At 37.9% G+C, this 25,634-nt stretch overlaps 1 protein-coding gene across 4 annotated transcripts in view; it reads right to left on the bottom strand.

Annotated features, from left to right (window-relative positions):
• The window catches only part of rexo1 (REX1, RNA exonuclease 1 homolog), an 82,237-nt gene that overhangs the window by 49,109 nt on the left and 7,494 nt on the right, over nt 1-25,634 (bottom strand). For all 4 annotated transcript variants that reach the window (XR_015751832.1, XM_087976038.1, XM_087976039.1 and 1 more), the window contains one exon: nt 3,403-5,282. Coding sequence is in view for 3 of the 4 variants with exons in the window: in XM_087976038.1 (XP_087832164.1) it covers nt 3,403-5,282 (1,880 nt within the window). In the remaining variant the exon portion in view is untranslated. The remainder of the gene's footprint in view (nt 1-3,402; nt 5,283-25,634) is intronic.

Genomic DNA, 25,634 nt, shown 5'->3' with positions numbered 1-25,634 from the left:
TCCATGAACTGTCTTGACTATTGGAGTATGATGGTTACAACACATGCTGCAGCATATCAAAGTTTCTTTGGTAACAGCTCCTAAACCCATGACCTGCAATACTTAGAAGGGAAAATGCAACATTCATCTCTAAGTCGTACACCATCCTGCATTTTGTCACTAGGTTAAAATTCTGCAACAGCAAATCCTAAAGGATTGCAGCAGCACCTTGAGCATATGAATTGCAGTGTTTCAAGATGGTGGCAAAACATCTTTCTCAAGAAAGTAATAAACAATTAAAAAGGGGTCCCTGAATTATGAACCTCCGTCTTATGACTGCTTGTACTTACAAAATGTTATCCCCTTCAGGGTTGTAATTTTAAACACCTGACACATGAACATTTCCTGCACTTAAGAACAGTTGCTTCACATTGTCCTGAATTGTGTTCCAACTTGCATGCAATCAATTTGCAAACAGATTCCAGAATGGAACCCATTCACAACCCAGAGACTACCTGCAAATGTTCATCTTACCAGTTACACCCACTTCCAGAGAAAGTAGATTAAGAAAGAGACACTAGCTCAAAAAAGGAGAATCAAAAGCTAAATTGGACAGCTAAACTAGGTAATGACTAAAATTTGCTTGTGAAACTGACAAACAAAATTATGTATTTTGCCTGGTTTTGCATAGTGAAACTCATTTAAAACTTTGTCCTAGATGCAAGCAATTGATGAAATGGATGTAGCTCAAATTCATATCAGTTTATCTTAATACACATGCTGTAAAGCACTACAAATGAGCTTTCAAACGGCACGTTAAAAGGGGAACTAAATCACTAAGCATAGACAACACTAAGCTTGAAAAAGTTGCATTGAGATGTTATCAAATAGTTTTGTATTAGATTTCCTTTTTTCAAACCTACTTAAAGATTTAGATTTTTTTAAATCTTGCTATTGTAAACATAACATTAATCTATTGTATTCTAAATCTTGACAAACGCAGATTGTGAAGAAGGTCTAATTAATTCCTTCGTCCTTTTCATAGATAAAAGTGAGATTTTGTGACGGAATAAAAACAGTCCAGTATAAATAGCTTATTATTCAAAATGTTTTACGGGAGAGAAAAGGAAAACCAGACTTGAAGGTAAAATTAAGAGCAACTTACCAGAAATTATCATGGTGCTAGCCATTTATAAAGAGAAGCCTTATAACAGGATGGAATAGAATATCAGTGTGGACCATCCACTGATCTTTACAGATTAAGCTTTACTCAGTTAATCTAACTGCAGTCCAATCTGCATGGAATCATCCTTGTGAGAACCTGTTTCTATTTGTTTTTTCATTTAAATATTTAGAAATCAAATATTCGCAACCAATGAAGAGACCAGAACTAGGTGATTGCATTGCACTGCACATGCATCTCACAACTGCTCCTAAATCTCCAGGCAATATTGCATATGGTAAATCAGTTGTCAGTATCTTGGCAGCAGAATAATACATTCTGCATTATATAAAACAAGGTGACAATATGCCAGGCTCAGACTCTAATTATTCTCAAGTAAAAATCAAAGCTTAACCAGTGATCAGGCTGCAGATCATAACCCTAGTTTGGATTACCTATGTTAAGCATGATTGCTAAGATCAATTAAGAAATCCTGACAAGAAATTCTGACTCAAACTGTACATACTGTAAGACCACAAAACATAGGAGCAGTAGTAGACCATATGATCCATCGAGATAACTCAGTTAATAAATGTGATCATGGTTGATCTGATAAACCTCAACTCAATTTTCCTGCCTTATCCCCATAGCTTTTGATTTTTTTTTAAATGATTAGAAATCTGTCTTTCTCAGCTTTCTATATACTTAGCTTTGATAGCTTTCTGTGGTAAAGCATTCCACAGATTCACCATCTTCTGGTGAAAAAAAATCCTTGACTCAGAAAAGGCAAAGCCCAAATCTCCATTCTTCTGATACAGAACAAATCTCAGGAAAAACAAAATATCTGAATTAGACTCACAAGCAAACAAAATTGAGAAGTACGAGAAAACTGAAATATTGTTTTTCTAATATTTTTATTTAACAAGTTTTTTTAAGTTGCCTTATGTAAAAGCAAAACAGACTGTCAAGAGAAAAATGCAGATTTTAAAAAATGTATTGACGGATTTAACCAGTTTACTTTCTGAATGCTAAGAAGAAATTGAATGAATGGCAATACATGTGAAAATCTGATAGACAGAAAAGGTACACATTTATAAATGTTTGTGATAATTATTATTACTTTGGAATTTTTTTGCAATGTTGAGTCCAAGGGCACACTACACTTAAAGGCCAACTGTTTAACCAAGTAGAAATTAAACGAGAGAGTACAGACATTAATTTCATCCCTTTCTACTCAGCTGTGTGTGGAACTAAAAGACATAAGGGTGACAAATAGACCTACCACTTTTAACATGGAAGGATAGAAAACTGATTGGTACATTAGGCGGGTGTAGGCAAAAGTGGGTACTGCAGATGCTGGGGATTAGAGTCAAGACTAGAGTAGTGCTGGAAAAGCATAGCAGCATCTTTAGCCTTTGAAGGAAATCCTTCATTAGGCTTATTGTCACAAAGCACAGCATTTTTAAATGGTGACATGTTCCCATGACTTTGCAGATAGTTATCATTAATTTTGTTTTGAGAGTCTGGAAACTCCATCTCCTCATCACAGATCTTGGAAGTTCAAGCAATGGCAATGTTTCTTTCCTGCAGGTGTATAGGGGTCTTCCGAGCTGTTCTTTCTGGGCCTCTTGGTTCCTGGTTCTTTTGCCCTTTTTTTTAAAAAGGCATTAGCCATGCTGAATAATTCAGGCCAAAGCCCGAAATTAAGTTCCTGATAAAGGGCTTTGGTCCAGAACGCCAATTTTTCTGCTCCTCAGATGCTGCCTGACCTGCTGTGCTTTTCCAGCACTACTCTAATCTTGACATTAGGTTGGTATGTCAACAGTGCTGGGACATCAGCTATATTACAGGCACAGCACTGAAAAATGTGATTCAAAGAAGTCAGTCCAATGAAAATCTGGACCTCATATAGTATAATCAGTATACTTAATTATGCTACTCAGAGAGGTAATAATATATACATCTGAGCAAAACCTTCTTTAAGCTGGATAGGTGTGTAACTAGAGCAATGCACTGCACAGGGGCCAAAACAAACCACATACAAATGAGGTGCCATGCATGCATTGCAATCCTCAAGGTTTGCACAGTATAAGCACAGTCTGCACAAAAGGAGGACAAATCAATGCTATAGGTAACAGTTGGCATCAAGCTCAACGTCAAGGAAAAGAGAAGGTTGTCCACATTAAAAAAAACACAAGACAAACAATTCGACTCCAGTACAGTGAAATATTTCAAAATTAAGAACACAATTTGAATCTTACCTGTTTGGAAACTCGGCCTTTATCTTCATTCTTTACTTCTTTAGACTCATTGAAAATCCTTAGGCATTCCTCCATAGGATCAGATTCAAATTCAAACTCCTTTTCAAGACCAGGGAAATCGATTTCATCTTCTGAAGGTATGGAGTGTTGCACACAACTTTGTCCCTTTTCATTATCACTGGAACTGGTGCTAGCACAGACATCTCGGTCAGAGTCTGAATCTAACTCACAACAAATGGCAGCGACAGGTTTACTGATACTTTCATCATCACTACTGTCATCACCAAACAAGTCTGTATGACTGAGTGTTCGCTTTGTTAAGCATGCTTTCTCTTTTGTTTTTTCTGGATGTTTTATCTTATCTTTCATAGATTTTGACTCTTTGATCTCCTCTTTCCTTTTGCTACCAACATGAACCCCATTTTTATGCACCAATGCTTTGGATCTTGAGGTGCCATTATTTTTATCAGATTTCTGGATACTTGTGATCTTAACTTCACGACATTTGACTTTTCCTGCACTATCCGACAAACTGTTTGATCTTGATTTTGATCGATTTTCACCTCTTACCTCATCTGATTTGCTCATTTTTGATTTATCCAATTTTCTATCAGAATTCCAATTTTTAATTTTTTGCTTTTCCTCTTTGGTCTTGCTTTTATCATCTCCTTTCTGTTTGATTTCATCAACGGGGTCATCCCCATTCCTTTCTTTGTGTCTCAATGTCTCCCTTTGTTTTTCTCGCTTAATTACTTTTTCACAATTTATTTTCTCCTTTTTGTTAGCCTTCTCTGTGTGATGGGAAGGTTTAATTTTTGTGCTGCCCACTTTGTCATTGTGTGCCTTAAACTTTGAGCTATTCAGGTCACCACCTTTATTCTTTTTATCCTTTGGCTCTTTTCCTTTAAGTTTGTCTTTATTAGATCGTGAAATCTTAGATGAATGTCTGCTGGACTTCAACTTTTGTTTTTCTCTATTCTCTTGTCGTTTACGTTCAAAACGGCAATCATCTACATCATACTGAACTGCAATTTCTTTCATTGACCGTCTATTCAAATCTTTAGCCTTTGAAGGAAATCCTTCATTAGACTTATTGTCACAAAGCACAGCATTTCGAAACTTTGAAATGTCCCCTTGACTTTGCGGACAGTTATCATTAATTTTGCCTTGAGAGTCTGGAAACTCCATCTCCTCACAGATCTTAGAGTTCAAGCGGTGGCAACGCTTCTTTCCTGCAGGTGTATAGGGCGTTTCTGAGCTGTTCTCTCTGGGCCTCTTGGTTCCAGGTTTTATTGTCCTTTTTTTAGACATTAGCCTTGCTGAATAATTCAACAAAGGATCATACTCTAAATCAGTGCATGGCTTGGTGTTGTCAATCACATATTTGTTACTGGGTACAGAGGTAGAATATTTGACTGGCTTATTCATGAGTGTTGGAACATATTTTAATGAATTACCCTTTGCATCAGCTTCATCATCGGTGTCCAAAGTATACTTACTGAAACAAGCAGTAGCTGAAAGTGGCGTTGGGGTGTACTCTACATTGCTATTTAGACCATAACTATCTGGATTATATTCTAAAGAGTTTTTCAATTCATCCTCAATCGGTAAATGCTCTGTACAACTCTTGTTCTTGCCAAGTGCCTTCTGTGTGGATGGCACTGAAGGGACATATTCCTCTTCTGTATCCAGAAGATCCTCATATCGCAAAAGCCTTTTCTGCTCTTGTTCAACTTCATTCTTGACAACCTCAATGGCTTTGTTGACCAGTTCCAATTCCAGCGTACTGGAGCTGGATTCTGTAAATTCACTTGATATTCCATCTCCATTTCTGGATGAACCCTTAGGAAGCTCAGGATTATAAGGATCATAACCATGCTCTAAAGAAAGACAACATTAAAGTACTGTAAATATTAAGGGTTGAAATATCTACAAAACTGAATTAGTCTCCTACAAATACAATTTAATTCTATCAAAATAGCACCAGAATAAATATTGCAACTAAAATGAATGCAAAGATCACTTGACAAAAGTACATTTTATCATGGTGAGGTACTTACTATTTCCTTCTCCTTCCTTTTCTCCAAGTGCTCCATTACCAAAGCAAAAATACTGCTTACAATTTAGAATAAATGAATGAATGAATGAGAACAGCATGAAGAGAATGGAAAATAGTTCCATTTGGTGTGAAGTCAGAACCAAGATATTTGTGTTTTCATTTAGGAATCCAATCACCTAAAATGAGCTTGTTGCTGTTAACTGAACTAGGTAGGAACAAAATACGCAGTGAAAATGTAGTGGGTGAAAATCATAAGCAGCAGCTTCAAAAGGTTTCCTTGTTTGTTAACAGCATTCACCAGCTAACTGCAATTCTGCTGCAGTGTAGTAAAATGTAAAATATTGTGCTTTCACCCCTTAAACCTTTCGTTTCCTCAAGCAATCCTACTCCCATTCAAGGTCTGGGAATGATTGCTTCAGTGATAAACATTATCTTTGTCTTACTACCAAAGTCACCATAGTCCTATCGTACCATATGGTGACTTGCTCATTAGAGACATGATTGGTAATAGTTTAACCTGAGGGCATCACAGGAGAGTAGTTATGAACGAATGTCCTTCATGGTATCTTCAACTCGTACAGAAATTAGCATCACTCTGCACTGCAAATGAGCCATCTAGGCAGAAGTGGGTACTGCAGATGCTGGCGATTAGAGTCAAGATTAGAGTGGTGCTGGAAAAGCACAGCAGGTCAGACAGCATCAGGAATGAAGGGCTTTTGCCCGACAAATCGATTTTCCCGATCCTCAGATGCTGCCTGACCTGCTGTGCTAAATCAGCCATCCAACCAACTGAGCTAACTGTTCCCAGTAGCAAGATAATTCTCCAAGAAGCAAAACAAAACCAAAATTTTAATCTAACAGGAGGCACACATATCAACAGCTACTTCCAAAGTACCATTGATAAAAGCTTAGGAGCATTTTGCTCACCTGCTGTCAGCACAGAAAAACAAAGATTGATAGATTTCTAGTTATTACCGTCATCAGGGGCTTTGTGATAACATAGTAAATGGTGTTGAGGCAGATGATCAGCAATGATCTAGAATGACAGAGCATTCTCGATGCAGAGTTCTCTACTCCTGTTCCTACGTTCCTATTTTCCTTCGAAGTAACTTAGTTTATATACTTCACCTCTATAGTAAGACAGGCTATTAAAAAATCACTTTTTTTAAAGCCAATCGAACATTCTGATCCCAATATCTATGAGATGTGAGCATGTCGATATTGCTGCTGCTGTTACAAACAGCAATGTAGTAATGAATCTTGACCTGAAAACAAGTTTTATTTCAAGCTATCTTCACGCTAATACAAACTAAATCTGAAACTTAAAATATATCCATTTTTGAAGACTGCCTACGTAATTCATTATAGGGACTTTCCAGCTTTTAGTTCTCCAACAAAATTTCTTTACACTAGGTAATAGTACCAATTAATCTGCTATTGACTCCATCTGAACTCTTAATATAAATGAAACTCAACAACACAAAGCGCAGACTGCAATTATCAGTGACTTGATAATTATAGTAAAAATAGACTTAGAGATAAACGCAAGGTCATCAATCTTGGAATATGAACTCTGTTCCTCTCCTCACAGATCCTACATGATCCAAGTACTTATAATACTTGTTTCAGATTTCCAACATGTTTTAAAGTTAAAAGATCCTATAGTAGGATGGAGATATATTCAGGTTCCTGAAAATAAATAATTTTCCTTTGTTTTTTAGAACCAGATTTTCATAAAGAAGGTCTTCTTTTAGTTACTGGCCTGTAAACAGGCCATAAAGCACTGCCAAATCCCAATCTTGAGTGACTTACTAAGCATTTTAATAATAACAGATCCTTTTCAAAACAAAGGCTCCTAATATTTCTACACCTGTCAATCTTTGTGATTTACATGCAGACAAATCAGTTAAAACAAACAGAAACTGCTAGCAGAGTCACAGATTGAAAAAGATGTCAGGCAGTTTCTGCTTCCGTACCATTAAATCAGAAGCCAAGGCAAGCTATGATTTTATTGCATTCTTCCTGTATGTTGAGGGCTGGATGTTTAAATTTCTGAGAAACTGACTAAACCACTTCTTATAGTTTGCTCTCACAAACGTCATCAAGATAGTCACCACATTTCTGAAGTTGAGTTATTAACTCTGAAACAATTGTAGCTATGTATTTATCTTGTTTATATCTTTGAGAAATTGTCTTTTAAAATATAACAAATTGAATTTGTAAAGTCAGAAGTATTGGTTTCTAGGAGTACATCACACAAAGAGGCATATCACAAAGAACCACAATGGCATAAATATTGTTGGACAATATCACTATACTGCTTTAATGCAACTCTTTTGAAGTCTTAGTTTTCCTAAAAGACTGACAATTTTTCCTAAATCCTCAAAGTAACTTCAAAGAAAGAACACCATTACAAACAGGTTAGCCTAGAGAAAGGAGGGCCATTAACACTAGGTGACCAAGGGTCCACCTGCACCATTATTCTTCAATCCAAGTGGCTGTGATGAATAAACTATCCTAAATCAAGGAAATTCACAATTGCTGTTGAGTTGCATGGGAGAGAAAGGGTACGATAATCAATTTTTCATGGTTAGACAAAAAGATATTATACAAAGATTCCAGGAAAAGTTTGCACAGTAATGGCATAACACAATTACATCACATTCACAATGTGACATAATTTAGCTTTGTGTGGCTCTGTAGCCCTCAAACCATATTTTAGGGAAATTTTAAGCTGTAGTACTGACTCAACAATACACACACACACATCTTCAGGTTCTTTAATCCAACTGAAAGATTAATTTAATTCAGAGGAAAGCAATGCAGAACTTCTGGAGGCCAGAAAATTCACCATATAAACTATAAACTTACGAGATGGTCAAATTTCCAATCACGGATCTGCAGAGTTTTAAGATCTCAAGATCATTAGTATAGTGACACAGTAATACAATTCTATATTTAGAGTTTGGAAAAAAAATTAAATTGATTCCTTAATTGTTTTTAAGTTATTTATAAGCATTGAGGTGTGGCTCTGCCGGTAATGTCAGCTTTCTCGTATCTATCTCAGCAACGACAAGTGGGCAGCCAGCATCACAGCAAAGTTGAATCCTGTTCCCATTTAACATTTAGATTTGTATATTGCTCAGTGTATCGACAATAAATATCCCAAAGTTGGACATATCAGTTAATATTTTGCTATGGTTTTTTAAATAACCTACTGACAAACTGTTAGTAACATTGAACATAAAAGAATAAAATGAACCAAGTACTCTAAATAAAGATGTAATTAAGCAATAAACAGATGCAGTTATACCTACACTGAGCAATACACAAGCCTGTAAACAACAAACTACTCCTGAATAAAGATAACTACCAGACTTATTTGAATGCATCAACAGTTGAATGTATTTTTAGCATAATGAATGAAGCATTTTATTTTAAATGCACTAACTTCCAAACTAAACAGTAAAATTCCTTGCATGGCTACATCAGGATAGAAACAAATACAGTACTTTCTGTAATATGCAAGTATTTGCACTAGAAAAGCACAAACCTGTAATAAAAAATTACAACGCGTTCTGATATATGAATATTTGCATTCCACGGTATTTTAAGCATTATCTACCTAGAGAATGATTTACCCACAGTACAATGCCACACGCTATTCCTTTCCAAAGTCTAAATTTAGATCTGTAGACAGACAAAACAGTTACCATAATTTTGGTTGCTCAACAGGTATGAAATATACTTGTTCATGTCTTTCTAGAATTCAACTTTGCACCATACCACTCTCTGCACCACTCATGTTTGCAACACACACTGCTAACAAGGGACCACTTGGTTTCTGAAGTCAATATGCTTTTAGTATCAGAGATCCCAGGGTTACGCAGCTGCTATTATCTCATTAGCCCATCCCCTTAAAAAAAACCTTTCTCTGCATGAGGAAGGTGCTCGCTTCCCAGTGATGATTCACATTCAACTTACACTTCATAATTCTGAGAGCGTTCAAGATGAACATTACTCACAATTCCACTGACCTGTAAAAAAAATTGAGATTCAAATCAAAAGGCAATCAAAAAGTAGTTGTTTCTAATTCAAAAACATTATGGTCAGTGCTAAAAAGCAGCCACACAAACTGGAAGTTTGCTTTCTAGAAGAGTTCAGTGCAGGCTGGACAGAATGTATAACCCTCCAATGATCCTAATGGGTTTGTTCCATGGATTATAATAAACCTACATTCAAAAATCAGACCTGAAAACAGTGCTTTTATAACATACACAACATTCAATTTCTAACCATGTGTCAACGCCCAAATCTTTTTTGTTGGTCCCAGTCGGGAGACCTTGGGGAATTAAACTCAGCTCAGTCAAAAATATCTAGGTGCAACTTATGCAAAGGTGAAGACAGAGGCAGCTTTGCAAATGAGTCACACAGTTGAGTTGCTATATTCTATTCTGTGTCAAACTAACGAAGTCCAGTGGGGTGGCACTAGGGTCAGCCCTAGTACAAGCAGATGAAAAGTCAGCCCAGACTCCACCTTAATTTGCAATGTTTATTGTTAAGACATTTCAATTGTGGGCATCAGCTGAGAATACAATGCCACCTACAGGTAAACAGACTGCTCATCATACCTACTTACTCATGCAAAACAGCCACCTTGTTAAAAACAACCATAAAGCACTTTAGAGCCCTGAAATGCCATTCAACGTTAACTAAATTTGGGCAAATTTATTGTAAAAAAAACTAATTCATTAGCACTAGATTGTTGTCATCAGTTCCTTGGCATAGAGATTACTCTAGTAAACGCTAGACAAGTTCTCAGATGACTGAAGCCCAATTTCAGATTCACTTTGTGGGAAAAGTTGTGGACAAGTGGATTTCGCAGCCTGGATCAGTTTCTTTTCCTTCCCTCTGCTACTCCTGTTCACCTCAAGGTTGAATCACTGAGCCTCAAAGTGGACAGTGACTTGATGAACAAGGCCGTGCCATACCAAACAATCAGCAGGCTTTCTGCACCCAGTCTGTAGTGTTAATGCTATGCCTTACAGTGAACTCAAGTGCGTCCCTATTACTTTTCTTTTGGCTACAGGATAACTTGGAGTAAAGAACCTGCCAAGGCTGAGGTTTTCAGATACGTGGAACAGAATTGGTTTTTCAGGGACTTGTGGAGATGCAGCTTCATGGACGGATGCTCATTGATCCAGTAGTCCTTCCATTTGATCCCCAGGATTCAATAATGGCATCACTGGTAGAAATTAAAGGATCCTGTGATATCCAGGTTTCGCTGCAGTGCAGATGGTGTTGGAAAGTTTTAGCATCCTTTGCATGCTCTGTGTTAACATCTGTAAACAGTCATCTTAAACTGAAGGTCATGGATGTCCATAGTGGTGAACTTTGTTTTTGCCCAGAAGCAACCAAGGTTGAAGATCTTCCCATTCAGACAATATTGGTTGCCAACAGTCAGGTCAGTGCCATAACACTATACCAACCATTTCCAAACTGGCATACATGTTTCCAAATCTACCTCTTAATTTATGCTTTTACCTCTGAACTTATAGTTCTTTCAACAAATGAGCATTTCAGACTCAAACTAATGCTGTTCTGTACTCAGCACCAGAAAACATTCTTGCAGTAAAAGGTGAAACTGAATATTTCTGAAAAAATATTTATACAATGAAGAAATTGCTTTTGAAGATATAGTCACTATGGTAATAGAGGCTATTGTAGAACCTAGTTCCAACCTGAAAACTGGCAGGTCCAATAACGCAATATTGCCTGTATCAAACCTTCTGATACTGGGTGCTATTTTTAAAATATATTTTAAAAAAGCAAGCCACACAGAAGAAGCACAGCGTAAAATATATTCACTCATGCAGACATAATCAGCCACAGGTTTGATATTAATTTATGACAATGAAATTATTTAAATTAAGCAGAAAAAGAATCGAAATGTGGAAATCAGAGATAAAAATAAAGAAAATCTACTCGAAATACAAAACAGCAGGACTAATCATGGAAAGAGGAAGATTATGTTCAATGTTTCCAGTCTTCTGGCTATTTGTCCACCTGAGAGCGCAGTTGGGGTTATAGTGCAGAGTCAGAAGACAGGAAATGTTTAAGCTTACCTTGCCAGATGCTGCCAAACTTTGCATTTTTAATTTCAGTCAGACAGCTGGTGGTATACTTCAATGGATTCATACAGATAAGTTTCTCTTATCCTGAATATTATCCAGCTAACTCTGATTACGTAAATGTACTCGTGTCAAGTGATAACCAGATTGAACTGGATGGCAAGCCTCGAATTATATGGGCGACCGTTTAAGTTTCAATGCTCTGGTATGAAGAATTGAGAGTGCATGATCAGGAGCAGTAGCAGCTGGCACCTGTGGGTGCATACAAAGCAAAACAAAGAGCCTATACGCAGAATATGGAGGAAGCTGACAGCCAGGACATTGAAAACCTAGGGTTAACGTCAAGCATGAAGTAAGTTCATAGTTACATTTGTTAGAATACAAACTTATTCAAAAAAAGGGACAAAAGCCAACTTGTTCAATGGTTTTAGTAGTCTGGGCGATGTGGTGATGAGCCAAAGTAGACCAGTCAGCTGAACAGCATTACAGATTCTATGTTTCAAGTCCTATCTGCTCCATGGGTGCATAATTTCTCTGAACATGCCAATTAGGAAATATCCACAGAGGGATAAATAAGTCAATTCATAACTGTCCGATGTCAAACTTTAAGGGATCTTGTGGCACAGAAGTAGAGACCCTACTCAGAGCCAGGAGGCCAGATTAAATTCCTACCTGTTGCAGAGGCGAGTGATAACATATCTGAAGAGGTTGATGTTTCAGAGAAAATACTTTTGTCTTCACATTCCAGGATGCAAGGCCACAGGAGTTAAATTAAGCCTGAATTTCTGTATCTGATGGCTGTCTAACATGACTCAAAATGATTCTAGGGCCAAGACAGATGTGGTTGCTTTCACATTGTTTATCAAATGGTTTAACAAGACATTTTAAAATCTATTCGTTACTTTCAACATTAATTGTATATATGATTAGTGAGATGGTACAGTGCAATTGTTTCATTGCAGTATGTAATACATGTTCTGACCTGTTCTAAATTTCCCCGCTCTGTATGATATCAGTACCGTAATATATCAATTTGAAAGAGAAACAGATTTTAAGTTGAATTGTTAAATAATGGATGAGTATATGAATAGGAAGGGCTTGGAGGGATATGGGCCAGGTGCTGGCAGGTGGGACTAGATTGGGTTGGGATATCTGTTCGGCATGGAAGGGTTGGACCGAAGGGTCTGTTTCCATGCTGTACATCTCTATGACTCTAATAATTATACTCACTACAGTAAATAGTTTCTACTTAATTAACTGTTTTGAAAAAACACTTTTCAAACTCAGAAGTTTCAGCAGGCCTCAAAGTTGGTCAACACACACCGAAAGGATATAAAGGAGACAAAACAAAAAAAAAGAGAGTAATTTGGCTGCTTTAACACGGAATTGGTCATGACAAGATACGCATTCTGGTCAAGATTCCTGCTGCTCTGCACACCATCCTGTGTCATCACTTCAAAAATGTCCAGCACACTAAAACCAAAACAAAAACTTCAGTTCCACAGCATCAGACCCTTTGAAATAGGTTATCAAATTCAAAGAAAAATGTAAATCACTCACTGTACTATTTAATTGTCCTATTTAGTAATATTTTGTTTTTATTATATTTCTGACTTTCTGAAGGCACTGATTTCTTGGAGTGCTATTATGTGCAGGCACTTCTCACACATAGGTTAAAACAATGACTGCAGATGCTGGAAACCAAATTCTGGATCAGTGGTGCTGGAAGAGCACAGCAATTCAGGCAGCATCCAACGAGCAGCAAAATCGACGTTTCGGGCAAAAGCTTCTCACACATAGCCAAATTAATGTATTAAATTAAACTGAAGCATTGTTTTTCTTACTGAGGCATTATGCTCAACCACTGTCCATTCAAGAACCATCTAATTGTACTACCAGATATCACTTGTTGTAGGAAATGGAAAACTACTGCACATTTTCCCCACTAAGCTAAAAGGCAATGAATCATAGAATCACTACACAGTATGAAAACAGGCCCTTCGGGCCATCAAGTCTATACCAACCCTCCAAAGAGTATCCCACCCAAACCCATTTCTCTACCCTATTACTCTACATTTACCCCTGACTAATACACCTAACCTACCCATCCATGAACACTATTGGTAATTTAGCATGGCCATTAACCTAACCTGCACATCTTTGGATTGTGGGAGGAAACCAGAGAAAACCCATGCAGACATGGGGAGAATGCGCAAACTCCACACAGTCGCCTGAGGCTGGAATCGAACCAGAGTCCCTGGCGCTGTGAGGCAGCAGTGCTAACCACTGAGGCACTGTGCCGTGTTGTTGTTTATCAATTAACTTAAAACCGGTTTCTCTTTCAAATTGGTGTATTAAGGTACTGGTATTAAATGGAGCAGGGAATTTTAGAACAGTTCAATACAGCATGTCTTACACACTGCAATGAAATAATTGCAGTGTATCATCTCACTAATCATTTATAAAATGAGTGTTGAAAGTAACAAATTAAATGGATTAAATGAATTTTGACAGACAGTAGTCAAGAGGAGTTAACTTATCATACAGACAAGGTCTTTCCTCACATATTTGGCCCAGCTACTCACAACATAAAATAAATGCAGTGGATCTTATTGGAAATATAATGTTGTATTAATGTCATACAGTTATCTTTGTGCAAATAAGCCAGCAAGCTCAAGCATTTGGAGATAGTGAGATTTGTAAAATCTTCAAAATGTGCCCTTAAATATGAAAAGGTTATGACACCATCATATGGCCATAATTATCTCGTCTTCCCTCCCCCCACCCTCAGCAAAATCCTAACATCCCACACAACATAACTGACAAATGCATGCCACATGTAATCGGATCACACGTTACTACAATCTCATTTCCAAACTATCATGTTTTAAAACTGCTCCCTGATAGACACTTCTGTTAAATACAGTTGGATCCCTTATTTTAGCACATTGAATGGAAGAGGATGGTGTTTGGGAAATCTATCCAGATAATTAATCCTTGTTATTTTCTTCCATGACATTCAAGTAATTTTAGAGTACAAATAGGAGACCCATCTCTGTGAGCTCAGCAAGCAGTGATAAAGTGTAGTTGACTTGCTCCCGGTGAATTGCTAACCAACTCCTCTCCTTCCATTCCCATACTGAGGTAATCCCTGAACTCCATGCTACTAACATGAAAGAATATTTATAGACATACCTACAAGCATAATACCAGAAGAAGCTGGGCCCTTAACCATGAAAACGTTGTGACATCACCATGCTGCTTTCTAGTCATCTGCCTTATTTTCAAAAGCATAAAACTAAATGCAGTCATCAAAACAGATGCTGCATGAAGACAATAACCCTCCAGCCTGTATGGAGTAGATATGTGGGAACTACCTTGCTAAATCCAGCAACATAACCCAACCAAATTCACTCCAATTCATCATGTGAAAAAAAAAGCATCAGAACTTTGTGTACAAATACAATTTTAAAACTTGGGAGCTAACTAACATTATTTAACCATAGGCCCAGGTTCAAGGCCTACTTATTCCAGAGCTGTCACTGGATGTCTGAATAGGTTGATTAAAAATATTAGCATGGTGTATGTCAAAGTATGCATACCATTTATATTTGCATGACCTTCACCAGACTATTTCATTCCAGTCATTGTGGAACTTTGCAAATTAGTCAGAATATATACTATTTATGCCACAGATGAAGTCACATTACCACAAGATCCAAAATGTCATTACAGACATTTTATAAAACAATGTTTTATGCAACAGCCTGATTCTCTTATGCACAGTATTAAATCATAGATCAGCATAGAGGATTGACTATTCTATATATGCCATGTTAGAATATTCATAAAAAACAAGAAACAAAAGAAGATGGAAGACATTTTGTTAAATGTTGTATTTTAAAAAAAGGTGATGCACTTAGGATACTTTCACCTAATAGACCAACTGAACACAGGCAGACAGAAATCACAGGATCAAGTAATGCACCTGGACTGGACTCCTGGCTCCCAACCAGAGCACTGCAGTACTGTTAAGCTATCAGGGTTAAACAAAGTGGGCTTGTGTGGACCAAAGACCATTTGCTGTATATTCTTTGTTTTTCTTCTCAATCGGCAGTCTTCTCAAATTTTCCAACCAGTATTCCGATCTTATGGACATAGCTACAGATTTGTAATTTAGAAATCTTTAAAATTTCTATGGCTACTTTGGATACAGAATGATAACTATAAGATTTCAGTCAGTCTTCTGAGCAAAGGCCCCATGAACTTTGATAACAAAACACTATTTGATCGCTATCTTAGGTAGTGGTATTAGTTATACACATAGGAGGCAATGACCTAGTGATATCATCAATGGATGTTAATCCCAAGACCAGATAATGTTTTAGGGACATGGGTTCAAATCCCGCCAGATCAGATGGTAGATTTTGAATTCAATAAAAAGAAAATCTGGAATTAAGAGTCTGGTAAGGACCACAAATCCATTGTTAATTGTAAGAAAAACTTCTAGTTTACTAGTGTTCTTTAGAGAAGGAATCTGCCATCCTTACTTGGTCTAGCCTACAGATGACTCCAGACCCACAGCAAAGTGGTTGACTTTTAATTGCCCTCTGGGCAATAAATGCTGCCTAGCCAGCGATGCCCTCATCCCATAACAAATAAAGAGAAAATGGTCATTTAACTTGTGTATCAATTTGCATGTACACGGTGCCTTTAAAAGAATAAAACCCCCATTGGGATTTATTTACAAATTCAAAACATTTGATACAAACATGCAAAAACATATAAGCATGTTTTTGTCATTATGATTTAACAGATAGGTTTTAAGAAGCAACTTACAGAAGGCAAGGGAGATAGAGGCAGAGATTTAGGAAACAAATTAAAGAACTTAGGACCTTGCCAACTGAAGACAAGGCACCTGAACTGAGTGATTAAAGTTAGGAATTTTCAGGAGACCATAACTGGCATAATGCAAAGGTGTGTTCTTTTCAATGTGGATCTTTGCAAGAATGGAGTAAATTTCAGAATCATAGAGCTATACAGCATGGAAACAGACCTCTTGGGCCAACGTTTCCATGCTGACCAGATATCCGAATTAATCTAGTCCCATTTGCCAGCATTTGGCCCACATTCTTCCAGAGATAGGGAAATCTATGGAGTTGAAAACAAAAATGAGAATTCGAGGCTCAACTGGTAGCCTAAGTAAGTCAATGAGGTCATGACAAATAAGCAAGATGGGCTTGCTACAAGTTAAGATATGGACAGACATTTGCCATAGAGAGATAAACTGTGGATGCTGTACAACAGTGCTTTGGAACACAAGTCTCGAAATACCAGACACATTGAACAGTTTCAGCAGATAGACTGAGGTAAAGGCAGAGTTAAGTGATGGTATGGAGTTGGAAATAGCTGATTAGAGTCAGAGATGTACAGCACCGAAACAGACCCTTCAGTCCAACTCATCTATGCTGACCAGATATCCTAAATTAATCTAGTCCCTTTTGCCAGCACTTGGCCCATATTCTTTTAAACACTTCCTATTCATAAAACCATCCAGATGCTTTTTAAATGTTGCAATTGTACCAGCTTCCACCACTTTCTCTGGCAGTTCATTCCATACATGCACCACCCTCTTGTGTGAAAAGTTGCCCCTTCGGTCCTTTTTAAATCTTTCCTCTGTAACCTTAAACCTCTACCAACTAGTTTTGGATTCCTCTGCCCTGGGTTAAAGGCCTTGACTCTTTAGTCTATCCATGCCCCTCTTGATTTTATGAACTTCTGTAAGGTCACCCCTCACCCTCTGATGTCCAGGGAAAACAGCCCCAGCAAATTCAGCCTCTCCCTAGATCTCAAATCCTCCAACCCTGACAACATCCTTGTAAATCTTTTCTAGCCTCTTTCAAGTCTCACAACATTGTTCCTATATGTGTGATATTCAAATTGCTGTAGGCTTACAGAAATGACAATATCGTTGAAAACCAGGAGAGAGATAGCACCTATAAGCAACAAGTAGTTATGGTCATAAAAGGTGCATGATAAAGGACTAGAAGCTCATGTTGGGGTAAAATAAATAACTTAGCACAGTCTTAAACTGTTGCCTCAGAGGGGGGACAGAAAAAAGGATGGTGACCAAAGATGGTAGTTTCCTTCATCCTGAAATTTAGTTCCAGGATGTTTCTCATCTAGAAATTGCAGTCAGACAAGTAGTCTGACAGTTTAAAGGCAGAGGAAAAAAGGTAGAACTGGATCCACGTTGCTCTGATTTTGGATGTCATTAACATGGGTGCAGTGTCAAAGATTAATAACTACATAAAATCCTAAGAAATAAGAGCAGGACAATGCCATAAAGCTCAACAAGCCTACTCTGCCATTTGAAAAGATCATGGTTGACCTTGAGCTCCAAGTGCACTTTGCTGCCTGCTTGCTATTTCCTCTTATTTACTGAGAAACAAGAACTGTCTAGCTCAGCCTTATATATCTTCACTGATGGCAAATTCACAAATCTCGTGGGCAGTGAATTCCAAGTATTCACACACCTTGAAATTTATCATCTCAGTCCTAAATGAGCAGCCCCTTAACCAAAAATGTGCCCCTTGTTCTAGATTTTCCAGCCAGGAGAAATAACATTTCAGTATCTATCAGTTCCTTTCATTTTTATCTCATTCTTCTAAAATCCAAAGAACATACTGGATGTAGGTTTGCCTTTTTTTTTGTTTAGAAATAGAAAGCAAGAATCAGCAGCAGTGCTTGGCCCAGAGGCCCACTGATGATGTTACCTAGTAGGGTGACGAAACATACGGAAATGAACCTTCCAGCTCAGCGAGCAATCCTATATCCAGAACCTCAACCTGAGCTACAAATCTTAAAACTCATAGAACATAGCTTCAAATTATTCAGCCTCTCATATAGGACATCACCCTTATCCCTATGAGAAAGTTTACAAGGTATGAGCTGGTAAGGAAAGAGTGAGGTTTTGAATTTTGTGAAACAAAAGATTTAGCTGAGTATGACTCAGATCAGATAAGAACTTGCAGTTAACAATGAGGTGCTGGAGGCAAGGGTAGTGGGTTAACAAGTGGAAAAGCATTCATTATGTACAGCCACTTAACAAGATGAGGTGGCATTCAGTACGTAAAGTCAGTTAACAAGGGGAAAAGTATCCATTATGTGAAACCAGTTAACAAGGTTAAGAACATTCATTGTGTAACAGCAGATGGCTTAATCTTTACTATTGACACTTGCTGATTGTAATGGTCACCCAATTGATATATATGTTGCCTTATCTGGATGCTCCTCCCTTTGAATGACTATGTATTTCACTAAAAAACTGCTGTTCGAGAGAAGACCATGAACCCATGTCCCTGTGCACATAGGCAATCGTTCCCTCCCTCCAGGGCCCGGAATAAAGATGAAGGAGGTAAAGCTATACTGTGTCTCTGAGCATTTTGCTTTGACTAAAGCAGGAAAGTGACAACTTATCGATAAGTCAACCTTTACGTACTGCCTCCAATATAAGTATATCCTTCCTTAAATACAAGAGACTAAATTTGCACATAGTATTGATCTCACCAAAACTCCATACAACTGTAGCAAGACATTTTGATTCTTATCCTCCTTACAATAAAGGCCAATATGCCATTTTCTACTGAACCATGTTCTGTTTCATATGCCTTGAGAGATATTACATCCAAACCTCTTAGAGCATTGTTTAACACCTTTTAAAATAAGTTATGCTTTTCTATTTTTATGAGCAAAGTGAAAACCTCAAACTTGCGCACCTTATACTCTATCTACAACTACGTTATCCATTCATTAACATGTCGATACTCATTATGCAGCTTCCTGTACCCTCCTCAAAGCTTACATTCTCATTGCTTTCTATCATCAGTAAATTCATAGTTGGTAATATATCTGTTTATGACCTGGGGTAAGTGACAAAGGGTGGAAAATTCCCCATTTATAACAATAGTCTCTCATTTACCTGAGCGTTACCATTGACCAGAAGCTCAACCAGACTCGACACAAATAGAGAAACTAGGAATACTGTGGCAACTTACCTTCTGACTTGTCAAAGTCTGTTCACCATCTACAGAGCACATGGATCAAGAACGAGAAGGCACACGTTTAAGATCATTTGCAAAAGAAGTAAATGCAGTGAGTGAGAAAACGTTTTCACATGGCAAATGGTTCATGTCAAGAATACACAACACACTATGGTGGAGCCAGGATTCAATCAAATACTCAAGGGCATGGGATGATTATTTAAATAGAAACAACACACAGGATTAGGAGGAAAGAACAGTAGAAAAGGCACAAAGCCACAAACTGCAGACATGATGGGCTAAATGCCCTTGTTTTGCACTATAACAATTCTCTGAATCCGAGGTAATGTAATTTCTTTTAAAAAGTTGTGCTGCAAAATGTGAAAGCATATACCAGATATGTTTGAAAAGAAAACTTGATAATCAAAATTTTGTTTAGAGATGCAGAATTCTAACACCTACTCTACAGTTTCAAACATATTACATAGAATGCAGGCGATAGAAACAGGTCATTCAGCATAATTGGTTTATGTCAGTGTTTTTGCACAACAGGACCATCTCCCACTTTTACGTACATCACCTTCTATTCCTTTTTCTGTCCTTGATTCTCGAGCTTCCTTTTAGCTGCATCTGTTATTATTATTTTAACAATTTGGGGTAGCAACATCCACATTCTAATTACTCACTCAGTAAGAAAGTTTCTCCTGAATTTAACGTAATTATTGATGACAGTGAAACACTGGCTGATTACCTTTTCTTCACAATTTTGTTCCAAAAGTTGAGGCCAGTTGTCTGTTCATCTTTGTCTGAAGCTAAAATAAGCCAACTTATTTTAGACTGGAGGCCAGACAAATGCAACTCAGTGTCTATTTACCAAGACAGTCACCATCAGACTAGCTGCAGAAAAGGGTGAACACAATTTCAGTCAGCTGCATTCTAACCTCATGTCTTCATCAAAACTAATACTTGCATGGAACTAAGGCATGCTCCCAAAAAAAATGACTGCTATTAAATTTATGGTTTTCTCAACATTACAATAATGAACAAAAGGACTTTGATAACTGCAATGCATTTTGGGACATCTTGAAGCCGTGGAAGTTGTTATAAAAATTTAAATGTTTTTATTTCTTTACAACTGATAAATAATGAAAGTGATTAGGGTGAGAATGAAGTAATGAATAAATGTCTACAAATTGTAACTTTCAATTTACATGCAAAAACATCTAAATTGACATCAATGTTTTTACAATAGCGAATAGATCTGTTTGCTTTCCCTCCTTACGTAATTTTGCTTTGTAAAGACCTTAAAAACTACCAGCTGTCTTTTAAAAGGAATTTCAATCTGCACTAGTCCTGGGAAAGCAACTTCTCAGATTTTTCAAAGTTGAGAACAGTGTACTTGAAGAAATAGAACTGTGATAATCAAAGCCTCTGGTGTTTTAACTCCAGCTTCCTATTATATTTTGGATTGTTTATGGAAATACCTCATATCCAATGTGCAATTTTCCAGTGTACTATTCAGAGGTCCATTTAATTCAGTTTAAGACTTTTTTTGCCCTTGCAAGTATAATTGAAGGCCTTCAAAGAGGAAACAATTCGGGTGTAGTCTAAGCCCGTACTGAAGAGGGAAAAGGAAAAGCTCATGGTATTAGAGATAATGTATTGACGTGGACAGAACTGGTTGGCAGACAGGAAACAGAGTTGGAATAAATGAGTCCTTTTCAGAGTGGCAGGCAGTGACAATTCAGGTACCGCAGGGTTCACTGCTGGGATCCTAGCTGTTCACAAAAACATTAACGATTTGGATGAAGGAACTGAATGCAATATCTCCAAATTTGCAGATGACACAAAGCTGGGTGGCAGTGTGTACTGTGAGGAGGATACTAGGAGGCTGCAGGATGATTTGGTCAGACTGGCTGAGTTGGGCAAATGCAATATAATGTGGATAAATGTGATGTTATCCACTTTCATGGCAAAAACAGGAAGGCAGATTATTATTTGAATGGTGGCAGTTTAGGAAATGGTGAAGTGCAATGAGGCCTGGGTGTCACAATGGCACAGTCATTGAAAATTGGCATGCAGATGCAGCAGGCAGTGAGGAAAGCTAATGGCATGCTGGCCTTCATAGCAAGACGATTTGAGGAGAGGAGTAGGGATGTCTTGCTGTAGATATACAAGGCCCTGTGAGGCCACACCTTGAGTATTGTGTGCCATTTTGGTCTCTTAGTCTGAGGAAGAATATTCTTGCTATTCAGGGAGTCCAATGAAGGTTCACCAGACTGATTCCCAAGATAGCAGGACTGACATATGAAGGAAGACTGGTTCAACTGAGCTTGTACTCACTGGAATTTAGAAGAATGGGGGTGGAATCTCATGGAAACAGGCTAGACGGGGATGAATGTTCTCAATGTTGGCAAAGTCCAGAACTAGGGGGTCACCATTTCAGAATATGGGGTAAGCCATTAAGGACAGAGAAAAGAGGAAGAACTTCTTTACTCAGTTGTGAACCTGTGGAATTCTCTACCATACAAAGCTGTTGGGCCCAGCTCGTTGGAGATGTTCATGAGTGAGCTGGTCATGGCCGTTGCGGCTAAAGGGATCAATGGGAATGGAGAGAAAGCAAAAGTAGCATACTAAAATTCTTGCTGGCCTTCATAGCAAGAAGATTTGAGGTGAGGAGTAAGGGTTCATTCCTAAAGAAGGGCTTTTGCCCGCAACGTCGATGTTCCTGCTCCTCAGATGCTGCCTGACCTGCTGTGCTTTTCCAGCACCACTCTAATCCTTACTAAAATTCAATTATGAGCCATGACCATATTGAATGGTGGTGCAGGCACAAAGAGCTGAATGCTCTACTTCTGGACCTATGTTTCTATGTTCTAAGTAGCCTGAATGTGTGTGGCCAGCTCTCTCAGACAGGATTTCTACTTTTTGTTTTAGCTTTAAGCAGTTTTTTTTGGGAGTCTCATCAGAGTTGGAAGCTGCTGGAGTTTTGAAGAAGCAGAAGTTATTTTTTCCGCTCTCTTGGTAACAGCTGGAAGTTGGGGTTTCTCTTCCTATTGCAAGCATTGTATGTGAGAAAGTTTGATTTCTGAATTTGCCTTGTTGCCAATGGGTATGTTCATGGGATGTTCCTATATTAGAACAGTTAATGTTACTGAATTGTTCCGTTAAATTTTCCCAAAGAGTTGTTATTCTTTCTTTAGTTGTATTTTAACTAGTGTTTGAATAATTGTGTTTTGTTTAACATTGAGTAGTTTGATTGGACAAATTGCATCTGGAACACAGCATTTTACATTTGCCGTTAAAATAAGCAAAAGGGTTGAGACTATCTTCTTAAAATGTTTTGAGAGCGTCTGGTCTGGTCCATAACAAATCTCTCACCACTTTGGGAGGAAGAATAAAAAAAACTGTTTTACATTTTCCAACATTATAACCTGTAACATATTTGCCCACATTTAATCCACCTATATCCCTTATAGCCTTCTTCTGCCCTCTCAAGAACGTACTTCCCTGCCTCTTTGTGCCATTAGTAAATATAACAAACATACCTTAATCCCTTCATCCAAGTAGTAATTGAGAAATGGATCTTAAAAATGGATGAGATAAAAGCAGTGAAAGCAGCAGAAAGTTAACTATTCACAGCACCCAAAAGTAGGAGTCTCCCAAGCCCGATGTGGCTGAAGTAAGCAAGGTTGGAAAGAGGTTGCTTTCATCGCACTGTTTCAATGCAGACATGGGAGTGGCACTAGAAAACTAGGAGATTGCAAAGATATCCTTGTTCAAAAATAAAAGAGTGAATCAGATGTTAATAGGGCAAGAAAACAAAATTAGTGAACATAATCCAGGAAAAAAATAATTTTCACTTTGAAGAATATAGGTTAATAAATGTCAACCAGAGATCTGTTAAAGAAAAACTGTCTGACCAATTTGCTTTGAATGATATAGCAGAGATGGTTGAATAAGGTAATGCAGTTCATGTTTACATGGACTTGCAAAAAGCTGCTTCATAGTATACTATATAATAGAAACTAAAGTCAGTGGGAGTTAAGGGATATGGATAGCTAAGACAGAAATCAGAAAATGGTGATGATTGATATTTTACAGTGGACAGGTTATATAGATTGAAACAATACCAACAAAATTCACAGTAGGGCCATTGCTCTTTTGGAAATATATTGATGACCTGGACATGGGAATAGGAGTATCAGTCTGAAATTTGCACCAAGCTACAAAATGTGAAAATGTAGTAAACAAGTATGAGCTTAGCACATACTTCAAGAGGGCAGATAAAACTGGTGAGTAGAGTGGCAAGATAATTGATTTACTTTAATGCAGGGAAGCGTGAAATGATACATTTTCAAACAAAAAAATGGCAGGTAATATAAATAGAAAGTACAAATTTAACATGAAAGCACAGAGAATGGCACAAGGTTTGTGTACATCAATTTCAGTTGGGATGGTAAGGGGAGATATTAGGTGTTTTAAAAAGTATACAGGCGCACAAATCCCTAGGTCCCAATGAGATGTTTCCCAGACTGCTATTGGAGTCAAGGGAGGAGATTGCTAGGGCCCTAGCAGAGATACTTAATATCTTGCTGGTCACAGGTGAAGTGCCAGATGACTGGATGAGAGATAATGTGGTTCCTTTACTCAAGAGGAGCAGCAGGGATAGGCCAGGTAATTACAGAACAGTTAGTTTGATGTCAGTAGTTGGGAAATCATTAGAAGTAATTCTAAAGACAGAAATAATTAATACTTGGAAAGGGAGTGATCAGCGCTGATTTGTTAGAGAGAGATCCTGTCTGACTAATTTAATTGAGTTTTTAAAAAATATATTGAAGAAGGTAGTGCAGTTAATGTGGCTTACCTGGACTTCAATATGGCCTTTGACAAGGTCCCACATTGAAGGTTGGCTCATAAAATAAGATTCTGGATCAAGTTGGTAACTGGATCCAACTTTGGCTTACAAATAGAAGGCAGATTGAGGAGATTTGTTTTTGTAATTGTAAGCCCATGAACAGCAGTGTACCACACAGCCTGGTGCTGGGATCTTTCCTTTTGTTATTTACATTTAATGGCTTGAACATGGATGAAGAAAGTATAATCAGCAATTTTACAGATGACACTAAAATTGCTGGTTGTTGTTGATACTGAGGAAGATGGTCTCAGGCTACAGTCTGATGTTGATCAGCTGGCAAATTGAGCAGAGCCATGGATGATGGCATTTAATCCCGATAAGAGAGAGGTAATGCATTAGGTCCCTTTGGTGTAGTGAGGAATAAAGGGAACTTGGTGTACAAATCCATAGATATTTGGAGGTGTCAGCACAGGTAGACAGGGTAGGCATATAGATGCTTTCCTTCATTAGCCAGAGTGTAGAATTTAAGAGCAAGTGTGTGTGCGTGTGTGGTGGTGGGGAGATCTTATGGAGGTACACAAAATTGTGAAAAGTATAGAAAACGTAGATTGTAAGAATCTTTTCCCCGTGGCAGATGTCTTTAAAACCAGAGGGCATTACTTTAAAGTGAGGAGTAAGTGCTTGAGAGGTGATTAGATTAGATTATTTACAGTGTGGAAACAGGCCCTTCGGCCCAACAAGTCTACACGGACCCACCAAAGCGCAACCCACCCAGACCCATTCCCCTACATTTACCCCTTCACCTAACACTACGGGCAATTTAGCATGGCCAACTCACCTAACCTGCACATTTTTGGATTGTGGGAGGAAACTGGAGCACCCGGAGGAAACCCACGCAGACACGGTTGGAATGTGCAAACTCCACACAGAGTCACCTGAGGCGGGAATTGAACCCGAGTCTCTGGCGCGCTGAGATCGGAGAAAGAATTTTTTTCACTTGAAGGATGGTATAAAATGCCTGAGAGTGTGGTACAGGCAGATATTCTCAACATTTAAGAACAATATGTACGAGTACTTAAAATGCCAGAGATCGTAGGGAATGGACTAAATGTAGGTATGTGGGATTAGTGTAGTTTGGTGTC

This window comes from Chiloscyllium plagiosum, unplaced genomic scaffold, assembly GCF_037043375.1.
Source record: "Chiloscyllium plagiosum isolate Xiang-an unplaced genomic scaffold, Cpla_swu_hap1 HiC_scaffold_28, whole genome shotgun sequence".
Taxonomy (NCBI): Eukaryota; Metazoa; Chordata; class Chondrichthyes; order Orectolobiformes; family Hemiscylliidae; genus Chiloscyllium; species Chiloscyllium plagiosum.
Note: the sequence above shows the minus strand (reverse complement) of the source record. Positions and strands in the feature narration are given on the sequence as shown.